This window comes from Chiloscyllium punctatum, chromosome 1 (assembly GCF_047496795.1).
Source record: "Chiloscyllium punctatum isolate Juve2018m chromosome 1, sChiPun1.3, whole genome shotgun sequence".
NCBI lineage: Eukaryota > Metazoa > Chordata > Chondrichthyes > Orectolobiformes > Hemiscylliidae > Chiloscyllium > Chiloscyllium punctatum.
Genome location: NC_092739.1, coordinates 96,165,945 through 96,178,865, shown reverse-complemented (window position 1 = coordinate 96,178,865; position 12,921 = coordinate 96,165,945). Strand labels below are relative to the sequence as shown.

General features: G+C 40.2%; 1 protein-coding gene across 1 annotated transcript in view; it reads left to right on the top strand.

Moving 5' to 3' along the window:
- Window positions 1–12,921, top strand: part of map3k1 (mitogen-activated protein kinase kinase kinase 1, E3 ubiquitin protein ligase) — a 118,165-nt gene that overhangs the window by 84,677 nt on the left and 20,567 nt on the right. Inside the window, exons 11-12 of the mRNA XM_072571299.1 lie at window positions 2,758–2,879; window positions 11,063–11,154. Coding sequence (XP_072427400.1) covers window positions 2,758–2,879; window positions 11,063–11,154 — 214 coding nt within the window. The remainder of the gene's footprint in view (window positions 1–2,757; window positions 2,880–11,062; window positions 11,155–12,921) is intronic.

The window sequence follows — 12,921 nt, the reverse complement described above, 5'->3', positions numbered from 1 at the left end:
TAACTGGTTTAATTGATGTGAATGAAGTAGTCAATAATCTGCTACTACTTAAATTTTGAATAGGTATCCTGAGCTGATTAGGTGTGTATAAGTATATTAAAGGATATGAGAGGTGAATTGCAGAGGCACTGGCAATAATCTTTCAACCTTCCTTTTCATCTGGTGGTGGTGACAGTGTCTTGGAGAATTACAAATATCACAACCTCTTTTTCGGAAGAGTGTAAAGTTCGGTCTAGCAATTGGTCAATTTAACTTCAGCAATGGTCAGATGTCTGAAAATGTTTATTTGAGACGGAGTTAAAAATCATATGGGAAAATATGGATTAACATTATGGATGTGAATTTAAGGAAAATCTGTGTCTAATGTTATGGACCAGGCCAGAGTCCCCCCTCAATATTTTAAGAAGGTAGACTAGACCCTAACATCGTATTTTAAAGGCAGATGTGAAGTGAGTGTTCCAGGTATGATGCAACTGGTCAAACCACTCTGCTTTAAGCAAAACCAGAATTTATTTAAACACTGCAGTTAAAACACCAACAAAAGCAGAATTTAAAATAACTTTAACTATTGGAAAACCTAACCGGCCTGATACAGCAACTTTAACTGATTTAACTGTTCCAATATAACTCATAAACACAACCCTTAGCAAAAAGGTAAATGGAAACACAGATTCTTAGACAGGAAGGAACAGCATCCAGAGAGAAATTTCAGAAGAAAGTCAGATGAGCTTGTGACTGCTACTGCAAAAAGAAACAAACTAGAAAAAATCTGAACTGGGAGAACTGGCCACACCCCTTGCATTATTAAAGTAGATGCCTCAGCACCTCTGCCATTATGACCTCTTTACCAAAGAACCAAGGATAAAATAACTTTAAGTGACAACATCGTTCACACTAAGTTAGACTGCTTTTTTGAAGAGGTAAGAGGATTGATGAAGGGAAGGCTGATGTGTTATGCATGGACTTCAAAAAGTTGCTCAATATGATTTGAGGTAAGTTTTTTTTTATAAGTCGTGGAATAAAAAGGGCAGTAATAACTTGGATAGAAAATTGGCTGAGGGATAAAAATCAGAATCAATAGGTATTTTTAAGGCTGGAAAAAAGTTTGAAGTGGTATTGGGGTCCTTGCTTTTCCAGGTACATGTATATCTTCACAGTTGCTGCCAGACCTGCTTTAGTTTCTCCAGCGTTTCCTGTTTTTACACAACCTTGAAAGTGTCCTGTAATCATAACCCTCAAGGGTTGCCTGTGCACTTCAAAGATGGTACCCTGACTATTCAGTAAAAAGTGCACTGTGAACAGATCTGCTGTTGCCTGCTCTAATCTCCTTCTGGACTCCAGAACCTGATTTCAGGGGAGATCACTGGTCATTTTACATAAACACATGCTTCTGAGAACTGTACATGCGTGGACTCTTGCACATCCCTGTTTCCACGTGTATAACCGGAAATGCTAGTATTGGTGGTGGGACAAGATTACAGACTTCATGGCTTTTTTTAACCATAGAAATGCTGTCTATTGAGATGAAAATCTAGTCGGAGTCTAGTTGTAGTACCAATTTACCATCCCATTGAGATCGGTTTAATTTTACAATAATATCTGTAGTTTTACCATTTGTGCTCGTCTGATCAAAATTACTGTAAATTTGAGCCAATCTGCAAACAACTTTCATTTCATGAAACAAACAGTAGGAAAGCAGGATGGGTATTTGCAGTTCTGTTATAAAAATTTGCAGTTCTGATTAAAATTTGAATCTGTGCCAATGTTGTGACAGTGCTTTTCAATCGATAATGTGCCAATCAATTTGGAGAAATTATTTGCCTATTTACATTCCATTCTGTAGGCATTTAAGCAATACCGAAACTAAATACTAGCTTCGCTGCCTAATTCAGACACTCAATGGATGTATCTGAAATGATTGTTTTTTAGTTTTGCATCAGCCTGACTTCTGTTTCTCAATTTTAAATGGTTTGGCCTTCTTTTGGTCTATCACCGTAGAACCAAAGATGGAATATGTATTTCCTTTACTGTAACATTACCCATTCTACTTCATTAAATTGTGTGTTGCATGTAATTGATATGGTTGGTGTTGGACTACATAACTATCCATTTGATTTTAAGCACTTGTGCCATCTGTTGCTGTTGGTAAATGCAAGGAAATTGGGGCATCAGTGCTAAAGTTCTAACTGCCGTGTTTTGCTGATAGGTAAACCTGGTTATTCAGTGTTTTACATCTTTGTAAGATAAGCTTATTGTATCAATGCTGATTCCTTGATAGACAAAAGTAGTACTTCAATGTTCAAAGGTCTGTTTCTAATACAGCTGTCTTAAACTGAGGGGAAAAAAGGGTGTAATGGTGACATAAATTTGAAATATTGTAGTTTTGGATTTTTTAAAAATTATATTAATGAGGTAAACATGAATCTCGTGCCAAAAATAATTGATTAATCAGTTTTTTGCATCAACATAGATTTTAATTTAATTTACATTGATAAATATTCACTTACCATTTTGCAAATGTATATACAGAATTTTTAGGAAACAGAATTGAACAGTAAAATATTTTTCAAAACAAATGGGTTAGGCCAGTATTTATCACTTTTCTTTTGGATATTTCTTTAAGGTTATTCAGTAACATAATAACAAACCTTAACCAACTATTTTTGAAAAATATCCCCACTGAACAGGTTGTTGCTGTTTATTTATACTTAGATACATTTTTCATGTTAATACATTTTATTTCCCATTTCTTATTAGAAAACCTTACGAGCCATGTTGGTGTACACACCTTGTCATGCAGTAGCAGAAAGGTCACGACTTCAACGACTTCTCAGGCCAGTAGTTGAAACTATATTGGTCAAATGTGCAGATGCTAACAGGTAACTGAATTTTGAACAAAAATGGCAGTTTTAAAATTCAGACATATTTGAAATACAGTGCATATACAGTAAATATTTGATATTTATATTTAATTCTGAATTGCAGATTAAATATCCTCTTAAGAGATCATTAAGCAGTTGAACTTGTTAATGGAAGCCCATGAACTAAAAACTGATTACAATGTTTTAATTACTAGTGGCTACTGATAAGGTCAGGTGAAGTAAATACATCTGTTTGGAGAATTTGGCTGCATTTGACAATAAGCATACATTATCTTTGGAGTGATTTATAATGAACTGGTTCATTGCATTTATGCTAGACGAGAGATCCTGTTAAATGGGGCAAATTGAGCATGGCTTTATTGGATTTGAATAAATTTTTCTCTGGCCTCATTTTAATTTTTGGGTGAGTCCTTTTCTCATTATGTCTAATTACCTTAGGCGATGTAGTTACATAATATTGCCATCTGTATTTGTGTTGAAACACTCTAGTAGAATATCATTCTTCAGCATTCTCCATTTTGTCTCCATTAAACAGTGGCTCAGTGGTTAGCACTGCTGCGCCTCAGCGCCAGGGACCCAGGTTCAATTCCAGCCTCTGGCAACTGTGTGGACGTTTTCCCCATGTCGTCTTGGGTTTCCTCTGGGTGCTCTGGTGCCCCCCCCCCCCCCCCCCCCCCCCACAATCCAAAGATGTACAAATTAGTTGGATTAGCAGTGGAAAATGCAGGGTTACAGGGATAGGTTTGGGTCTGTATGAGATGCTCTTTGGAGAGTTGGTGTGGACTCAATGGGCTGAATGGTCTGTTTCCACACTCTGGAGATTCTATCATCTTAAATATATAGTAACAACACATAGGGAAAGCATTGATTTCCTAGGTGCTATCTTTAGTTTTAACCTTTCAGATAGTATTGGTAATTTTCTAAAATGAAAATTTTCCTAATTTTTCCCTCAGATTTTATTTCTTAGTTCTGTTCTGTGTTTGAAATAATCAAAATTTACCTTTAAGTGCAACAATGTTGAAGGCACCTGTACCTTTCCTAATTATTGTTTCGAGTCTGGTGTGATTCCTTTTCAAAATGCTCCAACAAAGTCATATCAAACTCTATCTTAACTTTTTGGTTCTGTGTCCAAGGATGCAACCAGATCTGTTGAGTTTCTCCACACCCTGTCTCTTTATTTCAGATCTTTAGCATCCACAGATTTTGCTTATATTGATAGACCTTTATTTGAAAGTTTTGAAATTTGTCTACTGTGGTAGTCAGGATGGTATGTTTCAGGAGACAGTTACATCCCTTAAATTAATTTATCTTAAATTTGGTCTCTGGTAGGGACAGGCGGGTGTGACTACCAAGGGAAGGGGTCGGAAGGTAGTGCTGAAGGAGCCTCAGGCCAAGAGTTTGTCAATAGTGTTTAGATTCTTGTCTCCTATGTTGATGAGAGTGGGAGCTTTAGGGCGAATGTGCCAACTGATCTTAGTATTGTGGTACAGGGAGTTATTCGAGGAGAGTGGGCCGAAGAAAAATGCAGTTGTAATCAGGGATAGTACAGGCAGGGCAATAAACACACTTCTCTGTGGCCAGGGTCGGGAGTCCCAAAGGCTGTATTGCCTGCCTGGTGTCAGGGTTCAGGATATCTCCTCCTGTTTGGCTGCAGAGGAACTTGGGAGTGGCAGGGAAAAGATCCAGTTTTCATGGTTCACAATACAGGTAGAAAGAGGAAAGAAGTTCTGGTGACAGAATATAAGTAACTAAGGATTAAATTGAAAAGGAGAACAAGCACATCATAACCTAAGAAATAGGAGCAGGAGTAGGCCATCTGACCCCTCGAGCCTACTCCACCATTCAATCATGGCTGAATGTTTTTCATGGACTCAGCTCCACTTGCCCATCTGCTCACCATAACCCTTGATTCCTTTACTGTTCAAAGTTCAGTCTATCTTTGCCTTAAAACCATTCAGTGAGATAGCTTCATTTGTTTTTCTGGGCAGGGGATTGCACAGATTGACAACCCTTTGGGAGAAGTTGCTCCTCACTCAGTCCTAAATCTGCTACCCCTTATTTTGAGGCTATGTCCCCTAGTTCTGGTTTCACTTCAAGTGGAAATGACCACCTTGCTCCCTTGCTTCTTTCTTATCTATTCTCTTCATAATTTTATATATTTCTGTAAGATCCCCACGCGTTCTTCTAAATTCAGTAAGTATGATCCCAGTTTACTCAATCTCTTCTCATAAACCAACCATCTCAACTCCAGAATCAAGCTAATGAACCTACTGTGCATCCACTCCAGTGCCAGTCCATCCTTTCTCAAGTAAGGATACCAAAACTGTACACAGTACTACCAGGTGTGGCCTCCAGCACCCTATACATCTGTAGCCTAACCTCCCTGTTTTTGAAACTCTGTCCATTTGGCAAGGAAAGACTATATTCCATTTCCTGCATTAATTACCTGCAAACCAACTTTGTGATTCATGCACAAGGACACCCAGGTGTCTCTGCACAGCAGAATTCTGCAACTTTTTACCATTTTATGTAATCCATTTTGCTGTTATTCCTACCAAAATAGATGATCTTGCATTTACCAACATTGTACTTCCTTGCCCACTCACTTAGAGTCAGAGATGTACAGCATGGAAACAGACCTTTTGGTCCAGCTCGTCCATGCTGACCAGATATTCTAGACTAATCTAGTCTTATTTGCTAGCACTTGGTTTATAGCCCTCTAAACCCTTCCTATTCATATACCCATGTCTTTTAGATGTTGTAATTGTACCAGCCTCCACCACATCCTCTGGAAGCTCTTTCCATACATACACCACCCTCTGTGTGAAAAGGTTGCCCTTTAGGGCCCTTTAAAATTTTATTCCCTTAAGTCCTCTAGTTCTGGTCTCACCCACGATAGGGAAAAATACTTTATCTATTTACCCTATCCACGCCCCTCATGACCTTATAAATCTCTATAAGGTCGCCCCTCAGCCTCTGACACTCCAGGGAAAACAGCTCCAGTCTATTCAGCTGTTCACTCCAACCTATCTATATCCAGCTTCAGACTTTCAGAGAGTAATTATTTAGATAACTGTCTGAGCCACAAGTATATAGGAATGGGGTCAACTAAATTAGAGGTAAACGTGGCTAGATCGGTGTGGGAGAAAAAGGTTCAAATTCATGGGACACTGGCATTAGTACTGGGAAAGAGGGAGCTGTTCAATTGGATGGGTTCCACCTGAATCACTCTGGGACCAGAGAGCTGACTAGGGTTGTGGCTAGGGATTTAAATGACATAGTGTAAGTAGGTTCAGTTGCACAGAAAATTATGAAAAAAGTTAATGCAGGAGGGGGTGTGGTGAACAGAACTCAGCAGAAGTTAAAGTTTCCAGAACAAGTGATCGAACAGAGTATGGAAAACGTCATGAATCCAACTTTGCACCTCGTAGATAAGGGGACAACTATGGTTGGGGGGGGGGGGGGGGGTGGGGGAGGGAAATGTGGTGGGAGGTGGTAATCAAAACAATGGCATGTAGAACATGGTAAATGAACTTGTAGCACAGAATAATGGGTATGATATGGGTACCACAGAGATGTAGCTGCAAGGGGATCAGGTGTGAGAACGAAATATCCAAGGATGCATATTCTATTGAAAGGACAGGCAAATGGGCAGAGGGTTGTTAATTAGAAATGGAACTAAATCTGTAGCACAGTGGTAGAGTTGAAAGGTGTAGAATCTGTGTGAGTAGAGTTGAGGAATTGCAAAAGAAAAAGACTCTGAAAGGTATGTACGTGTCTCCTAGCAGTAGTTAGTATATGGGGAAGAAAATTAATTAGGAGATAAAAAAACGTATGTAAGCAAGGCATTATTACAGTAATCATGGGGGAATCGATATGGACTCTGCTAATCGATTTGGTAGTGGATCTCCAGAATTTGTAGAATGCCAAGACTTTTTTCTTTTTTGGAGCAGCTTGTGGTAGAGCCCACTAGGAATGGGAAAGTCTAGATTTGGTGAGGTGTAATGAGGCAGACTCTGTTACAGAGCTTAAGGTGAAGCTGGAATCAGATTTAACTATTGCAATTGAGTAAAGGTAACTAAAAAGATAAGGAAATAGCAGGAGAACTTAATAAGTACTTTGCATCAGTCTTCACAGTGGAAGACATGAGTAATATCCCAACAATTAAAGGGAGTCAGGGGGCTGAGTTGAGTATGGTTGCCATTACAAAAGAGATAGTGCTAGAAAAGCTAAAAGGCCTTAAAATTGATAAGTCTCCTGGCCCTGATGGGCTACATCCTAGAGTTCTGAGGGAGGTGGCTGAGGAAATAGCGGAGGCGTTGGTTGAGATCTTTCAAAAGTCACTGGAGTCGGGGAAAGTCCCGGATGATTGGAAGATCACTGTTGTAACCCCCTTGTTCAAGAAAGGATCAAGACAAAAGATGGAAAATTATGGGCCAATTAGCCTAACCTCAGTTGTTGGTAAAATTCTAGAATCCATCATTTAAGGATGAGGTTTCTAAATTCTTGGAAGAGCAGGGTCGGATTAGAGCAAGTCAACATGGATTTAGTAAGGGGAGGTTGTGCCTGACAAACTTGTTGGAGTTCTTCAAGAGGTGACAAGTAGGTTAGACCAGGGAAACCCAGTGGATGTGGTTTACCTAGACTTCCAAAAGGCCTTCGATAAGGTGCAACACGGGAGGCTGCTGAACAAGGTGAGGGCTCATGGTGTTCGAGGTGAGCTACTGGTATAGATTGGGGATTGGCTGTCTAACAGAAGGCAGAGAGTTGGGATAAAAGGTTCTTTTTCAGAATGGCAGCCGGTGACAAGCGGTGTCCCGCAGGGTTCAGTGTTGGGGCCGCAGCTGTTCACATTATATATAAATGATCTGGATGAAGGGACTGGGGGCATTCTAGCGAAGTTTGCCAATGATACAAAGTTAGGTGGACAGGCAGGTAGTACTGAGGAAGTGGAGAGGCTGCAGAAGGATCTAGACAGTTTGGAAGAACGGTCCCGGAAATGGCTGATGGAATTCAATGTGAGCAAATGTGAGGTCTTACACTTTGGAAAAAAGAATACAAGCATGGACTACTTTCTAAACAGTGAGAAAATTCGTAAAGCCAAAGTACAGAGGGATCTGGGAGTGCTAGTTGAGGATTCTCTAAAGATAAACATGCAGGTTGAGTCCGTGATTAAGAAAGCGAATGCAATGTTGTCAATTATCTCAAGAGGGTTGGAATATAAAAGCACCGTTGTGCTACTGAGACTTTATAAAGCTCTGGTTAGGCCCCATTTGGTGTACTGTGTCCAGTTTTGGTTCCCACACCTCAGGAAGGACATACTGGCACTGGAGCATGTCCAGCGAAGATTCACACGGATGATCCCTGGAATGGTAGGTCTAACATATGAGGAGTGGCTGAGGATCCTGGGATTGTATTCATTGGAGTTTAGAAGGGGAGATCTAATAGAAACTTACAAGATAATACATGGCTTGGAGAGGATGGACGCTAGGAAATTGTTTCTGTTAGGCGAGGAGACTAGGACCTGTGGACACAGCCTTAGAATTAGAGGGGGGTAAATTCAGAACAGAAATGCGGAGACGCTTCAGCCAGAGAGTGGTGGGCCTGTGGAATTCATTGCCGCAGAGTCCAGTGGAGGCTGGGATGTCTTCAAGGCAGAGATTGATAAATTTTTGATGTCACAAGGAATTGAGGGCTACGGGGAGAATGTGGGTAAGTGGAGTTGACACGCCCATCAGCCATGATTGAATGGCGGAGTGGACTCGATGGGCCGAATGGCCTGCCTTCCGCTCCTATGTCTTATGGAGGAGCTGGTCAAAGTTGGTTGGAAGGGGAGTCTAGCAGGGAAGATGAAACCTCCTAGGCTGAGGGTGAGGCAACCTTGGCTAACAAGGGATGTCAGGGACAGCATAAAAGCAAAAGCAAAAGAAAAAGCATACAATATGGTGAAGATTAGGAAACCTTTTAAAAACCTGCAGAGGTTAACTAAAAAGGCAATAATGGGGTAGAAGATGAAATGAGGGTAAGCTAGTAAGTAATATAAAAGATGATCACAAAAGGTTTTTCAGTATCTAAAAGGTAAGGGAGAGGCCAGAGTTGACATTGGAGCACTAGAAAATGGGCTGGAGAAGAAGTAATGGGGAACAAAGAAATAGAAGAGGATCTGAGTAGATACATTGCATCAGTTTTCACAGTGGAAGGCATGAACACAATACCGGAACTTCAAAAGAGTTGGGGCAGAGAGATGAGACCAGTGGCCGTGATGATGAAGGAGAGGGTGCTGGGTGAGCTGAAAATTCTGAAGGCAGATAAATCACCTAGACCAAATGGACTAAACCCAAAGTGGAGATTAGATTAGATTCCCTACAGAGTGGAAACAGGCCTTTTGGCCCAACAAGGTCACACTGACCTCCATAGAGTATCCCACCCAGACCCATTCCCTATATTTACCCCTACCTAATGCACCTAACACGCCCGTTCTGAAGGAGATCACTGAGCTGATTGTAGAAGCATTAGTAGTGATTTTTCAAGAACCATTGGAAAAAGGGTGCATCTCAAGGGACAGGAAAATGGCTAATGTAACATCCTTGTTTAAGAAGATGGAGGGAAAATGCAGGAAACTATAGGCCGGTTATTCTGGCCTCTGTCCCTGGTAAGATTTTCAAGTCCATTATTAAGGATGAGATTGCAGAGTATTCAAAAGCGCATGGTAATCTAGGGCTGAGTCAGTGTGGCTTTGTGAAAGGGAGGTCTTGCCTGACAAATCTGGTTGAAATATTTAAGGAGGGAAGACGTAAGTTAGACAAAGGGGAGCAAGTGGACAGTAATCTATTTGGATTTCCAGAAAGCCTTTGATAGGCAAGTTGTGAAATAAGTTTGGAGTCTGTGATGTTAGGGGCAAAGAAATGGCATGTTCAGAGGATTAGCTGACTGGAAGAAGGCAGATAGTGGGAATAAAGGAGTATTTTTCAGGGTGCTCTGCAGGTGTCAGTGTTGGGACCACAACTTTTCACCTTATAAGTTTTAACAATCTGGACAAAGGAACAGTTGGTGTTGCGGAAGTGGGGAGACTGCAGAAGGATCGGGCCAAGCTAGGAGAGTAGGCAAAAAGTGGAATATGGAATACAGTGTGGGAAAGAGTGAGGTTATGCACTTTGATAGTTTGTGACTCTATTCTTCCTATCTTCTAAATTAGGAAGGTCTTTGGAAATCTGAAGTACAGGACTATCTTAAGGTTAATATGCAAGTTCAGTTGGCAGTTAGAAAGGCATAGGCAATGTTAGCATTAATTTCAAAAGGACTAAAATACAACAGCAGAGAAATACTGCTGAGGGTATTTAAGTTGGACCACACTTGGAGTACAGGGGAACCTTGATTATCTGAACGAGATGGATGTGCATTATTTTGTTTAGATAATCGATCATTTGGTTAATCGATTTAAATGCCTTTCCTCTGGGTGTCGGGGTTGTTAAAGTCTGCTCCCTGTTCGGGAGACTGCTGCAGCACACAGCGTGTGAGACACCACCCCAGCTTGGGGGCTGAATTTATATCCTTTATATACCCTCTGCAACATTACAGATGATCAAACCTCTCTGAAGGCTTATCTTCTGTTTTAAAGTTCCTATTTGGTTGGCATGGTTGTACTTGCTTTTTTTTTCAAGCAAGCTTCTGCATCTTTTTAGTTAATGTCTGTGTGTGCAAAACTAACAACTGACTGGTCCTTTAAAATGTATTCTTTAAATGTGTGCATTCAAACAGCCTTGTAGAATGTCTTCCTCTCGGACAACTTCAAAGCCTTCTTGTTTTGGAGCTTTTTTCATCTATGCCATTCAAAGTGACTTTTAATCTGCCCTGACTAATTTGGAGACAACTCAAATACACTGCTGTACCTACAGACCTTTTTCCTGTAAATAACCTGCTTTTCTTTCCTCTCTCCTAAACTTATGGATGTTTCTCTTTCTACAATAAGTTTTTTTTTTTCTCCTCTCTCTTTTACATCATGGGGCAGTCCATTGCTTGGCAAGAGCTCACTTTTTTTCTTTTTGTTTTCTAAAGCACTGAACTATTCCAAGATGCTTTTAATGTAAACTACATAAGTATTAAATAATTGATAATGTTAGGAGGAAAAACAATATTATACATACAACTTCATTTATCTTTTTATGCATTTGATTTTTCAGTCGTACAAGCCAACTTTCTGTTTCGACACTGTTGGAATTGTGCAAAGGCCAGTCAGGAGAGCTTGCTGTGAGCAGAGAAATTCTTAAATCAGGCAAGATACAGTTGGTATTAATATTTACTTGTGTATTTTATGCTGCACCTTTTATGTAAGCATCTTGTTAAGAAAATTCATTTCTCTCAAGCTGCCTGTTTTACCTGTTCTCATTCATTGATGTCCTTTGGGAAAGAAAACTGCCATCTGAGGTCTGTATTTTCCAGGTAACTCCTTTCTCCTATTATAGTGACATTCCCACATATCAAATATTTGAGAAAATTATAACCAACGCACCACTAATTCTAAATAGACTAGGTGTGGAAATCTCACTGTTATGAGAAAGGAATTGCTTGGAAACTGCAGACCTCCAATTCCAGTAGTCTCTCGATCACTAATGGTAAACTGTCATCAGGAACTGAATGAGCATTGGAATTGTCAGGAAAAGGGTCATCTCTGAATCTGGCGAAATCCTGGGAAAATTAAACCAACCTGGTGGTCAGGGAAGTGTTAGGATATTGTCCAAATGAACCTCCACTCTGACAAGATTCACATCAGAAATTTTTCTGAAAACTAAAAGGCTGTAGTTTTGAATGTGTCGTTATGTCCTGGCTTAATAATTTGTTGGAAGGTAGAAGACAGGAGGAATAATGGTAATGTACCCTGATTGACATGGCGGTAATAATTAGTTTTCACCAGAAGTCTGCTTATATTGAAAGTGATGATAGGTTAGGAGTCATAATGATTTGTGTAGGCAGCACTGAGAATTTTTAAAAGAACGTAAGTTGAATGATTCGGCAAGACTAGCAAGTGGAGTTCAGGATTGGCAACTCTGCAGGCATCCACTTGGATCCAATGAGATTAATTGGATTTTTTTCCTAATAGCAAATAATTAACAAGTATGGTATTAAAATGCAATTTTGAAAACCATGTATGCACAGATGAAAAAAGCAATCCAAATGGCAAATTGCATTTTGCTTTTGTTTTTAGAATGCAAAGTCATGCTTCTGACATACTGGTGGCACGATGGCTCAGTGGTTAGCACTGCTGCCTCACAGCGCCAGGAACTCTGGATTGATTCCAGCCTCGGGCGACTGTCTGTGTGGAGTTTGCACATTCTCCCTGTGTCTGCGTGGGTTTCCTCCGGGTGCTCCAGCTTCCTCCCACAGTCCAAAGATGTGAAGGCTAGGTGAATTGGTAATGCTAAATAGCCCATAGAGCTAGATGCATTAGTCAGGGGAATGGGTCTGGGTGGGTTACTCTTCGGAGGGTCGGTGTGGACAGGTTGGGCCGAAGGGCCTGTTTCCACGCTTTTTTTAAAAAAGTATAAGCCTTGGTGGGGTAAAGTAAAATATTAATTGCAATAGACCGTGGCTTCAAGAGTTATGAGAATAGTAACCTTGTTTTTAATTGTGAGTGTTGACTTAATTGAGGTGTTTAAACTCCGAGGCATTTGAAAGGATTAGATGGTTTGTTTTCTGGTATGGAAAATCTAGAGCAAGGGACGCAATCTTAAAATTAGAGTTGAACCACTTAGGAGTTAAGTTGAGCACTTACTCGCATTATGGGTAGTAGAAATCTGGAGCTCGCTTTGCCCACAGAAGATAATAGGGTTCATTTGAAAGTTTTGAGATTACAATCATTAGATGATTATTAGATATAGTATCAAGTAAATGGGAGTGAAGTATAGATCATCTATGATTAAACTTGAATGTTGGAACAAATTCAGATGGTCTGGATTAGTGGTACTGGAAAAGCATAGCAGTTCAGGCAGCATCTGAGGAGCAGTAAAATCGACGTTTTGGGTAAAAGCCCTACATTTCCTGA